General features: G+C 32.0%; 1 protein-coding gene across 10 annotated transcripts in view; it reads right to left on the bottom strand.

The window, feature by feature from the left end:
• LOC149789869 (uncharacterized) overlaps positions 1-16,391 on the bottom strand; it is a 186,489-nt gene that overhangs the window by 69,950 nt on the left and 100,148 nt on the right. For all 10 annotated transcript variants that reach the window (XM_089971872.1, XM_089971871.1, XM_089971870.1 and 7 more), the window contains one exon: positions 7,114-7,236. In XM_089971872.1, coding sequence (XP_089827998.1) covers positions 7,114-7,236 — 123 coding nt within the window. The remainder of the gene's footprint in view (positions 1-7,113; positions 7,237-16,391) is intronic.

Raw genomic sequence — 16,391 nt, 5'->3', positions numbered from 1 at the left:
CTAGTCTCAGCTAGTCTGTGAAAATAGAGATGACTGTAAGAAGTATAATAAGCGAGCTCAGTAGAAAAACACTAACAGCGCCTAAATAATCAGGGGCAGAAACCACTGACAGCATGTCTGATCAAATATCTCCCCAAATAACATTCTAGAAAACAGCGTGGAATTGTTGGAAGAAGAAGATTTTATAGAGAACCTGGCCTAGATGATGACGATGTGCAAACAATACTGCAGAAGATGAATTTGTCCGATAATGAAGACAATAAATATTCGAGATGACGTGAATCTAAAGCTTGAAGCAGAAACCGCAAAACCAGAGCTGCCACAGCCTTAAGCAGAAAAGCCGCATTCACAGCTAACTCAGCCACAGTAAGACGATATTTCTGAATTGTGGAAAAGACCACTTAAGATTACTATTGCATCATCACACCGCTACGGTGGCCTAGTGGTTAGAGCGACCGCCTCGGAAGCGAGAGGTCGTGGGTTCGATCCCCGGCTGAGTCATACCAAAGACTTACAAAAATGGTACTAACAGCTGCCTCGCTTGGCACTCAGCATTGAAAGGTTAGTATTAGGGCTGGTTGGCTAATGTCAGGATAATGTGACTGGGTGGGACATCGTGCTACATGTCTGTGGCATGATGTCCCAGTGCTGGACATCACTATAAACTGCTACACTGCATACATCGTAGGGATATGACTGAAAATTGTTAAAGTTACGTTAAAAGCCCTAATCACACACACACACACACACACACGCACACACACACACACTATCGCATCAAAAAGTAGAAAACTAGGAAGAATATGACACTGTTCTTGCAGCGGCTCTTGTACATATTGTGCAATTAATTCCAGATGAAGCATTTTATGACGTGATAAACATATACTATATTTACACTTTGCTGGCGCACCTTATTCCGGATACTTAAATATCCGGGCACATATATGACCGCACACAAGCCGCATGAGAACTATCTTGAGAAAATAATAAAATCTATTCAAGTTTCACCTACAAATGAGATGTTGAGATAATGCATATTTTACAAAAAAACAACTTGAGGTTTATTACCTTCTTGTTAAGTATTACCGCAGGCATATGTATAATGTCAATGTCCTTCAAGCCACTATTGCGTTTATTAGGTGGTTCAAGTTTGATGGCAGAATAGGAATGCTGAAGCTACAAACAACATAAATACCAAGCTTATTTACTCAGCAATCACTGTGTCAAATCCTATTTGATAAAAAAGATTTGTCTAATATTAAGGACATCATAGACTTACTACAAACAAAAATAGTCAGCTCCTACTAGTAGTATAGGGAAAGGGGAGTACTTACAATTCTGAACATACGCTTTTCCATGGTTTCTCATAGTTTTCCTTTTGTCCGATACCAAATTGTGCATATAAAATTAATTTACTCTGATGTGTGCTGGTGGTGGTGTCATCAAAGAGATTCTCGTCTGCACACTCGGATAATAATTGTTTTAAAGGCTTGTGGACGCCTTGGGAAAACGAACGGGTGAGCTCACACTCTTGTTTCTCACCCCTATCTAAACTGGATTTTACATGTTTAAATAATCCATTCCAAAGTCTGTGTACCATGCACCATTTTTGTTATTAACATATCTTATTATATATGCTTATATATAATTTATAATATTGTTAAGTAGAGCACAATCGAGTTCAATAATCATGTAATTATGTAATGCTACATGGTGTACTAATGAACTTTTATATCATTATTTTAGTCAATACCTAAAATGGAGGGGGGGGGCCGGAGTGGCCGAGTTGTCTAAAGCGCTCTCCGTTACGGATCACTGACATCTCACCTATGTCTGCGTGGGTTCGAGTCTAGGATTCGACCAATGTGGGTATGTGAGAAAGCTTGCCAGTAGCTTCTCGTGGGTCGGTGTTTTCCCGGGTTCTTCCTCCACCATTTATACTGGGCGCCATGCATAACCTATCGTGTGCTGAAAAATGGCGTTAAACCCCAAAACAACAACAACAACCTAAAATAGCATGAAAATATCAAAATAACTTTGAATATTAGTTACAATTGAAATTATCATTGTTTCTTCAAAACTACCTGATCCTCTGATCGCAAATTATTTATTAAAGATTCTTACAACAGTTTCCCATAAATTCGCATAATATAATTTGCAAATACTGGAACGAACATTATCATAATCACAAGAAAATATCCATGATTAATAAGACTGGCTATATGTTTCTAGCTTGCTTAATGTAGACTGTAATATGTATGTAATAGTTTGCTTAATATGGACTGTAATATAAATTTAATAGTTTGCTTAATATGGACTGCAATGGGCATGTAATAGCTTGCTTAATATGGACTGTAATATGTATGTAATAGTTTGCTTAATATGGACTGCAACGGGCATGTAATAGCTTGCTTAATATGGACTGTAATATGTATGTAATAGTTTGCTTAATATGGACTGCAACGGGCATGTAATAGCTTGCTTAATATGGACTGTAATATGTATGTAATAGTTTGCTTAATATGGACTACAACGGGCATGTAATAGCTTGCTTAATATGGACTGTAATATGTATGTAATAGTTTGCTTAATATGGACTGCAACGGGCATGTAATAGCTTGCTTAATATGGACTGTAATATGTATGTAATAGTTTGCTTAATATTGACTGTAATATAAATTTAATAGTTTGCTTAATATGGACAGTAATATGTATGTAATAGTTTGCTTAATATGGACTGTAATATGTATGTAATAGTTTGCCTTAATATAGACTGTAATATATATTTAATAGTTTGCTTAATATGGACAGTAATATGTATGTAATAGTTTGATTAATATGGACTGTAATGTGCATGTAATAGCTTGCTTAATATGGATTGTAATGTGTATGTAATAGCTTGCGTAATATGGACTGTACTGTGTATGTAATAATTTGCTTAATATGGACTGTAATATGTATGTAATAGCCTGCTTAATATGGATTGTAATGTGTATGTAATAGCTTGCTTAACATGGACTGCAATATTTATGTAATAGCCTGCATAATATTGACTGTAATATGTATGTAATAGCTTGCTTAATATGGACTGTAATATGTATGTAATAACTTGCTTATTATGGACTGTAATATGTATATAATAACTTGCTTATTATGGACTGTAATATGTATGTAATAACTTGCTTATTATGGACTGTAATATGTATGTAATAACTTGCTTATTATGGACTGTAATATGTATGTAATAACTTGCTTATTATGGACAGTAATATGTATATAATAACTTGCTTATTATGGACTGTAATATGTATGTAATAACTTGCTTATTATGGACTGTAATATGTATGTAACTCACAAACTGAACTATTTGTTCTTATTACCAACACAAGAGAAGACGTACCAGCAAACGATCGTTGTCCATCATCATAACAACAACTCGATCATTACCAAGCTTTAGCATAATTGTTTTCCACCTCCAGTATCAGAGTTACCAGCACGTCAAAATGCCTCCATTGAAAATGTTTACAATATCAGTCATTGTACCACCACATTTTAATAAATAAACATCATCTAATTTCAATACTCGTTTATCAACTCACTGGAATTGGTAATCAATGAAATGTGTTAAGAGAATGTTGACATTATTATACAGGCACTGTTTTGTTACAGCATAATCTGCATAAACAGCGACCGTAATTCCCTAATTTTATAATTTATATGTAGATTTTGTAATATAACTGAAAATGGTCTCGATACCAATATGTGTATATATATATATATATATATATATATATATATATATATATATATATATATATATATATATATATATATATATATATATATATATATATATATATATATATTGGGATTTTTCAGACGTTTTTATCTGCTTACTAAAACAAGACATTTCAAGCTAAATAAATGTCATGTTTTATACAGGCACTGTTTGTATCTGATTATTACCTAACGTAAGAACTTTCCAATTTATTAAATTTCCAATTTCAATATGTCTTGTTTGTTATGTGATAAATTAAGTGCTTTAAATTACTTAGCCTTGATGTTTTAGTGGTATTTCTCTCAGATATTTAATAGTCAAATTTAGCGGAGTTAAGTTAAAATGATCAAAAAATGGTTAATGTTAAACTGATTTTTATAATGCTTGCAATTTTAATTGTTCCAGGTGTTTCGTTTTTTTCGATCTCTATATATTTTTAAACAGATTTTAAAAGCGGAATGTTTTAAACAATAAAAGAAATATGAAGTATATGGTAAAAATGTGTAGTGCGTTTGTTCCCAGAAATGTATATATGTGCTAGTGCTATTAAAACTGTGTTCACATTTATATGATAAAATTATATCACATATATGTAAAACGTATTGTATACAGATAATATGATAAAATTATATCACATATATGTAAAACGTATTGTATACAGATAATATGATAAAATTATATCACATATATGTAAAACGTATTGTATACAGATAATATGATAAAATTATATCACATATATGTAAAACGTATTGTATACAGATAATATGATAAAATTATATCACATATATGTAAAACGTATTGTATACAGATAATATGATAAAATTATATCACATATATGTAAAAAGTATTTAATACAGATAATATGATATAATTATATCACATATATGTAAAACGTATTGTATACAGATAATATGATATAATTATATCACATATATGTAAAACGTATTTAATACAGATAATATGATATAATTATATCACATATATGTAAAACGTATTTAATACAGATAATATGATATAATTATATCACATATATGTAAAACGTATTTAATACAGATAATATGATATAATTATATCACATATATGTAAAACGTATTTAATACAGATAATATGATATAATTATATCACATATATGTAAAACGTATTTAATACAGATAATATGATAAAATTATATCACATATATGTAAAACGTATTTAATACAGATAATATGATATAATTATATCACATATATGTAAAACGTATTTAATACAGATAATATGATATAATTATATCACATATATGTAAAACGTATTTAATACAGATAATATGATATAATTATATCACATATATGTAAAACGTATTTAATACAGATAATATGATAAAATTATATCACATATATGTAAAACGTATTTAATACAGATAATATGATAAAATTATATCACATATATGTAAAACGTATTTAATACAGATAATATGATAAAATTATATCACATATATGTAAAAAGTATTTAATACAGATAATATGATAAAATTATATCACATATATGTAAAACGTATTTAATACAGATAATATGATATAATTATATCACATACATGTAAAAAGTATTGTATACACAGTAAGAAGTTTGTAAAACAGAAACAAACAAAACTTTGCATAGTCAGATAAGGACCAACACAATAAAATTTATTATAAGATAAAGCAAAAAATGTTAAAGATTATATTTTACTAATTTAAAGCGATATTTCAAAACTGAATCTTGTATAATGAAATTGAGATTGAATATCATAGTATTAGATTTCAAATACATGTGTCGTGCTTTATTGATAAAAAGCAAGAATCCCTTGAAAAGACTGACGATCTGTTGGCAGAAAGGAATTTCCTGGAATTCAAGATGACACCAATTCTTGGCTTAAAACTGCAGACTGTCGAAACCATTTTTGACATTCTTCATCGATAACAAGATTTTCAAAGTAGGTTATGTGGTGGACATATAAGATGTCAACTTGTCACCATTTTCATTTAGGACCAACAAAAATCTTCTTTCGGAAAAACACAATGCCGATATAACCAGCCATCGCGGAGAAGTAGTCATAACACGAGCTTCATTTTTGTTATTATGACAGTCAGATCAGAAGTAAATTGACTTCATTTTCATTTATGATCAATTATACAATGGCATCCACGTAAATGTAAAGTTTCATGGCAATCCTAAAAGCAGTTCAGAAGGAGTAAAGATAACAAAACTCGAGTAGCGGACGGACGACAGATGAAGTACGGACAAAGAAAGATGAACAACAGACCATCCCATTCATCAGCGGACGGACGACAGATGACGGACGGACAAAGGAAGATGAACAACAGACCATCCCATTCATCAGCGGACGGACGACAGATGAGGGACGGACAAAGGAAGATGAACAACAGACCATCCCATAAACTCTTTTGGTCATTCATCAGCAGAACTAAAACAAATTTTATTACAACATTTGAATGAAAGATCTTAAATTTGATTTTAAATGTTCTTCCATAAATAACAAATATCCATCCATAAAATATTTAAATTAGGAAATTCAACAAATACTAATAAGTAACAATTTATATAAACAGTATAATAACCTGATATTTTTATAAATATTTTAGAATAATAAAAATAAAGATATTAGAAGGCAAATTATTATAATTTTATCCATCATACTTTAATAATTTAAAAAGAAATCACCACACCTTCAAGAAATACGCTGGAGAAATAGTATTAAAAATAACGGAAAAGTGTAAAGGCAAAAATGCAAATTATAATGGCTAATTTTGTTTAACTGCAATATTCTTGGATAGAATGGATTTTATCAGATTTGCCGTCCCCAAACTGCTACACTATGTAACACCATACCCCATTTTTTCCAACCTGTCTTGATTGTTCATTAGTATTAAAATACTTTATTGTCACATAAAAATTGTATCTGTTCAGATTACTTCCTTTCTTAAAAGAAAAGTTTCAGTCATAAGTTCAGAAAAATTCTTATGATGATATCTGAAGCGTAGCAAAGAAAATAAATAACTTCCTTAGTTTGTAAGAGCATAGTTACGGCCGTTGTGCATCTCCTGTAGCACAAGTTCTGGCTTGATTCGAATTGGTAACATTTTCCATTTAAAGACTGAAACCCCAATTATATATAATACTAATTTACAATAATAAAACGTATCACGATATTTTCGAAACGATCAAAGCAAAACATGAAAATTTCATGTTTTTATCTAAAATATTTTCAGACATATTCCGTTGCAAAGTATTGGACAAAAATGCCAGAGGTATTTCATAATACCCGACCAGATATCGTGCATCTTTTAAATTGTACTTACGTCCTGCCTATCCAAAGTCGGTTCCCGCCACTTGGCCTTCACTACCACATCTGCGTTAAACTGTTCCTTCAAGGTATCGATTTCCCCCACTTTAAAAAATTGGACCACAATTTGTACTTGTACCTGCCAATAAAGTAGGTTACATTGTTTTAGGTTTCTTGCGGTCTTTGCACAGAGACTTGTGTCAGCATACCTTACTCCAAACTACGCACAGGTAAAGAAAGAGTCCCGAATTAAATGTCAAGGTACCCTTGTTTGTATGTTGCGAAGCGTGACCTTGGAAATATCATAAAAAGTAGTGTGACTAAATATCTCGAAAACATCATTACTTTATTGGTTCAAGAACAAACCAAGCTCTTCTAAAAGCAGTACAATCATATCAGTCTATGAGAATGTAATTGAATCTGCATTTCATTTTATGGAATCCTAATGATTCGGTCAATCAGGAACTTGTATTTTTTTATGCCTCTACAAATAACAACATATATAAAACATGCATCAAAACATAAGTAGATATAAGTAGTCTCCCCTATGTTTGGTACTCCGATATCTATACATAATTATAATTTCATTAAGACATCTTGTATTTCAGATCAGAAAACAAAGCAAGTTGAGTTCTCGTCAACCTGGAGTCCCATATCTTCGACCTTGTTCGAACTTTCTTTTGGGGATGAGTGGGTGGCCGAGTGGGCTAGGCGCTGGAGCAGGGTGATACATGTCGTTACTCACACACATTTTTAATTATTATTTTTATAGCTCGTAAATGTAGAATATTGCCGCATGGGAAAGGTTGTAAAGTCGCCTGAAAATAAATAGTCTACTAAAGCTTCTATTGTCATCATCTTGTCAAATAAATTACAACTGCTCCATGTTAAACATATCTCCCGACAACATTGTAGCCAGATACTTCCGGATAGAAAGTATATGCTTCTCGTAATAATCATTACAAATTATATTACTAAGTATGTTAAAAAGTAAGAAAGTTTTTTTTTAAAAAAAATGATATGAGCGGATTTAAAAGATGGTTTGAAGATAAAAAGACAAAAATGGAAAACAATTGTATGCTGCAGAGAGCTTAGAAAGAAATACAAATGTGGGTGTTTATATACAAGATGGTTAATTGACTTTATTGCCAAATAATTGCAGGTTCAGACATTACTAATTAAATGGTTCTCATTACTGTATGAAAAATGAAGAAAAATATGTATGAAGAAAATTCGTAGATGTATGAAAGTATAAACATTGAGGTGGTATAGAAACTGAGAACAACGATTTTATTTTCGAATTTCAAAGAAAACTTAGACGTATTGAAAATGCAGCTGTTGAGTCAGAAAATATAACCGATACTTTGTTTCAGTTTTAATACGTAGAAGGTTGCGAAGGTTCAGAGAGAAAAAAGTTTCAAAAGTCAACAATTCATATCTTGGATAACAGATTCATACTGAGAAAATAAAACAAAAACTGTTAAAATATAGTTCAATAAATAATATCAAAATATAGTGGTGATAGAAAGATATTTCGTGCAAAATGCATACAGAAGAATGGGAACACAAGGTCATGTACACTGGATTATGATTCTCTTTCTCTCTCTCCCTCCTCTCTCTCTCTCTCTCTCTCTCTCTCTCACACACACACACACACACACACACTAAGCAACGAATTCTTACTATTTATGAATCTTTTACAAAATTATTAAATCAGTTAGACAATTGAAAAGCAGAAACAATAGAACACGTACAAGAGAGCAGAACTTAACTTTTATTTCCAACTCAGGTCCAATAATATACATATCAGATTAATTACACATTATTAAAACGTATCATTCTTTCTCTGGAACTTTGTTAAGTATTATATATGTTTGATTTGTTTTTATTTATTCACTTTTCTTAATGATTATATGTTATATAAATTTGTGTTTAGTACCTGACTTTGTCCAAAATCAAAGTTATTGTGTACCTGATTAGTAACAAAGTGCTCAAACATATTCGTGAACTAGAACATCAATTCAGAATTATAGTGAATTCAAACGAAAACATTTTGAATTATATCATCTTTAGAGATCTATAGACTTAGCACACCAACACACTCCATGCCATTGGCACATTAGGATGTTTGAGACTACAGGCACATCAACACAATCAATATTGGAACGTATTTGGAATACCACTGGAATTCAATTGGAACTTCATACATTTGGACTTGTCATAGACATATATCACACTATTTTTTTTTTATTTAATTCACAATAATGTGAGTTCTTTTTAAATTTTCACATTGTATCCAAGGGAAATAGATTAATTGTTGAATTTTACAAAACTTGTTTGTTTTCGCTATTTTCTGTTACTTAGTTTAAGACAATAGACTCCGGACAGAAAACTGGGGCTACTTCTAGGATACGAATTTCTCTAAAATATTTAAGAAAACGTTGTTTTGGAAATTTAAATTCATTTTGTTTTGGAATTTTATAAATCCCAGGTATTGTTCCACATATTTGTGAAACCTTTAGTGAAACCAACAAGTTTTCAGAGTGTCATCTAAAGTGGATAACTTTATTTTAAATCCTAACCCAGTAAGGGTTAGAGTCCTTGATGTACGACAAATTGTTTCAACTTGCCATACAGTATGACCTTCCTGAAGCGAGGGGTTAAAGGGTCTAGAGTCTTTATATTCTTGTCCTTAGGAACTGTGTGATGGGAAAACCTTAAAGTTGCTGGCGAGAAAGCTTCTGATTGAGGCAAAAGAATAGCTTCTGCAAATATATAAAGAAAATGACGAGTTAAGGAATTGCGTTCATAAGTGACGTCAAAACCTACCTTGATGAGCAAGAGGTAATAACTTTAGAAAATGCTGCTCGTACAGCAGTCGAGATTTCCTTGACTCACAAAGTTTCTTTTATCAGCTAGTATTCCACTCAGTAGTGTTTCTCTAAAATGTCATTTCAGTCTCATACGAGCACTCCCAAATGTGAATCTGGCACAACTTTTAGGAATCGAGTATTTTTATAAGACTGATCAGAAATTCCTATCTAATCCTACGTGCACCTATTACAGGAAGAAAGGACACGTTATTATTTCTGATTACTACGGATTGAAACATGAAACAGAATCATGACATAGCTATTCCTGATGTTAATATTCATATGTATAAGAGGTCAAGGTCACGGTCATGTGTTGAAAGCATTATATTTGATGAATCAAACAAACCCCAGCCTGATTTCATTATGGAGAATTATGAGAACTGTTCCAGTCGAAAGGTTCTGTATCACATATTAGTGATCCTACCAAGCCTATCCCAATTACAATTTTAAGGCACACAGGAGCTTCTCAGTGTCTTTCATTATTAGGCATTTTGCCTTGCCTTTTTCTGAGAAGTCTTCTTGTAATGAAAGTGTTTTTAATCAGGGAGTAATGTGCGACTTTGTTAATGTTCCTCTCCATTGTATAAATTTGTCATCAGACTTAGTTTCAGGACCCGTGACAGTAGGAACAGTGATCTCTTTATCCATGGAGGACATTCATTTATCTGACAATGCCCTAGATGGAGATAACATTGCGGTTAATCCACTTGCAACTGAAAGCCTTGTTTATATCAAAAAGTCGATATTATTGAAAATGCATTCCCTGAGTTATAGCTAGCTTGTACAGTTACTAGAGATAAGGCAGAAGAATCTCTTGAGAATGATGTTGATCAGAAAATTATTCTTTAACTGCCACATGTACTGGTCAGTTGTTTCATGAGGTGACTTACTCGTTGTCGAATAGAAAGAATATCATGAGACCTCATTTTCATTTCAATGGGCTCTTAGCGAAACTGAAGCCACAGAAGTACCTGTTCGATATTCTGTTACAAATGGTGTCCTTACTTAAAACTGGAGTCCAACTGAGGTACCTGCCGATGAAGAGTGATCCGTGAGCTATCAGATTATTGTCCTAAAGTCGTTCAGACGGAAAATTATTAGTCTAGCCCATGAAACTCCTTTGGCTGGTCATTTAGGGGTCAATAAGACCTATCACAAGATCTTGAACCATTTATACTGTTCGGAAATTACAAGCAATGTCTGTAAATGCTGTAAATATTGTCACACTTGTCAGATGATTAGACAACCCAATCAGAATATCCCTAAAGCTCATCTCCAGCCTAACCTGCACTTGACCTACCATTTAGTAGAATACTGGTCGACTGTGTATATCCCCTACCAAAGACAAAGTAAAAAATGAAAATAAGGTGTGGCAAAATACATGGGAAAGGCGTTTTAAGCCTGGTGATAGACTCTTGGTTCTACTTTTCCCATACCACAACGGCCTCTTCAGACTTAACATTTTGGTCCTTATAAAGCTAGAAAGAATGTGATTTGAATTATATCATTAATACTCCTGGGATATTAATATGTTAAAGGAATATATTCATGTAGATAGTCGAGTTAATTATTCAATTTATTTGTAGCACTCAAACACAGTGAGGATTGAAGTGATGGAATGAAATCGGACCCTAGTGACATTAGTGTAACCAATCTTTTGGAATTCAAAAATAATGAATATTCTGTATAGACCAGAAACTTTCACAACTGCGGCTACAAGAAAAGAATGAACTAAAACAGCCATTATTTGAATATAAGCATTTGTGTTTAGATTACCCAACACGAGGAAATAACCATGACTTTGAAATTGTAGATTGCACTCCTGTGAAGCAGCATCCATACAGGATGAACCCTTTCAAACAGGAATATTAAAACATGAAATTTAATTTCTGCTGGATGATGATTTCATAGAACAATGTAAAATTGACTGGAGTTCAGCATGTATTCTTCTGCCGAAACCAAATAATATTTTCAGCACGTGCACCGACAATATAAGAGTGAACAGTATGAGCAAAATGAATTAATTTCCATTACCAGGAATCGATGGTTGCATTGACAAAATTGGAAATGCAAAATATGTCTCAAGGTTTTACCTTTTGAAGGGGTTCAGGCAAATTCCACTCACAAAATGGACAAAAGAAATGTCAGATGAAATTTATCATTATAAAGTAACGCTTTTGTGGATTACAGATTTGCCTTGTACTTTCCAACGTTTAAAGTACATGATTACACCTCGTTTTGATAAGCGTGACGCTCACATTCATGATAACATCATCTACAACAACACCTGGAAAAATTACTTCGAGACTATTCGGAAATTCTTTCATAGACTCGGTGATGCAAATTTGGGAAGTGATTTTGTAATGCTTGTGTTTCATTTATAGGATATATCTTGGGACACGAAAAACCGATAGTAGTTAAAGTTAATGCTATTCCTGAATTTCCTGTGCCTACCAGTCAAAAGCAACTGATGCGAATTTTGGATATGGCTGGCAATTATCTGAAACATTGTTCCAATTTTTCCATAATTTCTTAAACCCGAACTACTTTGTTGAGTACGAAAGCGAAGTTTTATTAGTCTCAAAAAGGTGAGGAGTCTTTTGCTAAGTTAAAGGCCATACTTAGAGCGCATCAGTTGTTTCAGCTCCAAATTTCATTCAGTGATTTAAAACGTCTGTTGATGCAAGTGACGTGGACGTTGGTGGAGTATTGATTCAAGAAATAGATCATCCACAATGTTATTTTTCTAAACAGATAAACAAGCACCACAATCGAAAAGGAACATTTGGCTTTGAGGCTGACTTTGCAACAATTTGAAGTGTATATTAGTTAAGCTCCTTCTCTGATTACTGCATTTGCGATTACAACCCACTTACATTCTCTAGCAAGATGATAAACAAAAATCAGCTATCATTAAGATATACTTTAATGTTGCGGAAATAAAAAAAGGAATACAATATTGACGTTATGCACATCAACTGAAATGATAACCTAACTGCAGATGCACTTTCACATGACGTATTATATTGTTTCTTGTATATTTTGTGTCATGTATAAGACATCATCTTATGTAAATTTTAATCACATGTATATTTGACTTACAGTAAAAATAATTTTTTTATTTATATATATATCTTTATTTTTATTTGTTAGAGGATATATATATATCTATATCTATATATATATATATATATATATATATATATATATATATATATGCATGCATGCATTTAGTACTTGACTTGTGATAGAAACCATTTGGGATTTAATTGACAATACTGTAAGTTCTTCTGTCTCACTGTATTCTAGGGAAATACCTTATTTCTTGAACTTTACGATATTTGTTGATTTTCTATTGCGTAGACCATAGATTCGTAACATAAGATTATTCAATACTTTTATAACATGTTTTAAAAATGGTTCAACATTAAGGATCTGTTCAATACCTGATAAGTTCTCCTTTCAGAAAATCCAAAACCTTTGAAAGCAGGAGTTTGCATATATTTATTTTTCAGCCACCATCAGAGGGGAATGAAGGAGAAAACTAAATTATTTAGCCATAAATCATGTAATTGGCTTGATAAAAGAAAACTATATAAAACTACATTTACCAGCAACAACATAGTATAACGCAACCTTATATAATATTTGTGAAAATACTTTGACACAAATTATCGTACAAATCTTTCCAAACTCTCGGTGCAATATATCGTTGGGTGCTTTGTCTAAAGGAATAAACGTTTCGTAAGAAATCAGAGTATACGTGTTCAAATCAGAATTGTCACTAAAATTCCTGATTTGTCATAAATAAATCAATAACGACAAAAAGGTAGAATTAGAAAGTTTTCATTATAAAAGCAATGATATAGACAAATTTCCTTTATAAATTCAATGAATAAATGCAATGATAAAGACAAATTTAATAATCATTTATGTTGGATATACATGTACATTTTATGTTGATATACATTTTATGGTGATATGCATGTACATTTTATGTTGATATACATTTTATGTTGATATACATGTACATTTTATGTTGGATATACATGTACATTCGTTGCTTATTAAAAGATCCTCTTCTACGTCGAATAATTGTATTTATAAAGTTACCCTAACAATAATGACTGATAAACTATTTTCCAGTGATTGTTTTCCAAAAACAAAACAGAAACGGTTAAATTGCCTTGGTACCAAATATTAGTGGTTTAATTTGAGTCAACACTGACTTTTAATTTCAATTCTCTGCAACATATACACAAATCAGTTAATGTTTCTGAAGATAGTTTCCGTTATCTGCAAGAATAACAGTATCGTCTTCATCAAGGGTTATAAACAGTGTTATATTTCTTACAAATTTACACACCGATGTATTACGAAATGTTTTATTTTTAAGTAAAAGTAACCACTGTAAATGATACATGAAAAAATGGGTAGGTTTTAGTAAAATGTAAAGAAAGATCAATACTACACAAAGCTGCTGCGGGTATATTCAATATTATTTGACTTTTCGTTTTTTAAATAAAAATTGTGTTATTTAGGACTGGATAATATATGCTTAATTCAGTCATCATTGTTGACTGGGTGAATGATAAATATATGGCATCTTAGCATATTGGATTCTTCAAAACGTTGAATTTACCGAATATTTCTACAAACCTTTGAATTTTAAAAACAATTTAACACGTGTGTAGAATTATTTTAACAAAGCTTCGTTCAACGAATCGTCGGTTTCCATTTTAAAGATGACTTCAATGGCAGAAATGTTGAAGGTCTGATCGACGCCAATTCATTTAGTCTATCCATGACATCATAACAAATATCTGAGTGAAACCCGATTTGATATGACGATCCATTTAGGAAAGGAAGCGATAGCCAGATTTTCAAGATGGCCACCATTTCTACCATGTTTGATGCAATTTTAATTCAAGAAACACTACATATCATAAGAAGTCTTTTAATAAAACTCAAAGCTTAATTGGAAGAGGAATATGAAAATTTTAAATATGGCAATCACATATTTGCCATTTTGTCACCATTTTTTCGGGAAGAGTGGTTACACCATGTTTCTTTAGAGAACAACTGTGGCAGTCATACAGAATGTTGGAATACATTCAGGACCAAGCAGGCCTCAAGCTGAAACTGTACGAAGTTTCATGACCCTTCTCCGTGTAGGTTAAATGAAGCAAGGAGAATAACAAAATCTGTTCTAACAGATGGCGGACGAACGATGCATGACATGCTATCATAGGAGCTAGCTTGGTCTTTTCTTCAGTAGAGTTAGAAAAGTCAGTATAATTTCCCATTTTCATCGGCTTAAATATTTACGTAGTACTTCATTCGAACTGTGCATCTATGCCATACTAATGACATCAGTATCCTAAGCATGCAATAGCATATCGTCCCTTTATATGATACATTATGTTCGTAAAGAAACAAAATCGAATTTATTTGTCTAGTTAGAGATTATAGCCTTGTAATGAAGCCAGTAAATATGATATCCACTTGTAATGCATCAGTAAAACAACTTGAAGTCATGTGCTATTAACAGTACATTCTCTACCTCTTCTAACACACACCTGAAGCACATAATTTTACCAGTGGAGCAAAAATGGAATGCAAACGAAACGATCAAATGCAAAACGAAGAATGCAGAAATATTACGACTACCAAAAACTAGAAGCGGAAGCTGCCTAATTGTCTAGGTTGAAAGCCCTATTACATTATCGTCCTATAATCAGGATCTCTGCACTGACAGACAACTTGGCACACCTTACAAACTGTGCCATTTCTCCTGTAGATATATAGATAGCTAACCACCACTGATGTGATGACATCATCATTGTTGCTTGTACAATGTTTACTTGATGGAATCAAAATAAGAAGAAAAAAAAACTTGCTAACAAATACTCTTGAATTGTATCCTTACATTTATTGCAGCTGCGGTTATACCTTGTTGATCATAAATTCATTTCCTATTTCATTATAGCACATTATTTATAAGACAATATATGCAAGTAGTTGTTCTCTCCCGTAAACGCTATTAAAAATGGAAAACCTGACTCTGGTAAATGCATTTCTATTAAATAAGCACAAATTAAAGAAAATGATGAATGAAAGCATGAAAAATTGTGTTGACTTCTGACGCTGTATTAATTAAAATGTGACAAGATGATAGCCAAAATACAAATACTAATGGAATTAAAAAGATATCAATTCTGAATGCACTTTCCATTCAACAATGCAGGTGATTCCAATTGAAACTGTAAGGTGACGACATTTGGATATATCTGAATGGAAACATGAATTCTATAAATTCTATACATTACAGGATACTTGTGAAAGAGGGCGGATAGAACGTTGGCTTTAATATGCCTCTCTATGCTATTCTTTTTTAAAGCAAATAAACTCCAGAGAGCAC

The sequence above is a fragment of the Sinohyriopsis cumingii genome, chromosome 10 (genome assembly GCF_028554795.1).
Source record: "Sinohyriopsis cumingii isolate HCF-2022 chromosome 10, ASM2855479v2, whole genome shotgun sequence".
Lineage (NCBI taxonomy): Eukaryota > Metazoa > Mollusca > Bivalvia > Unionida > Unionidae > Sinohyriopsis > Sinohyriopsis cumingii.
The sequence above is the reverse complement of the archived record's forward strand: the minus strand, read 5'-3'. Positions and strand labels throughout refer to the sequence as shown.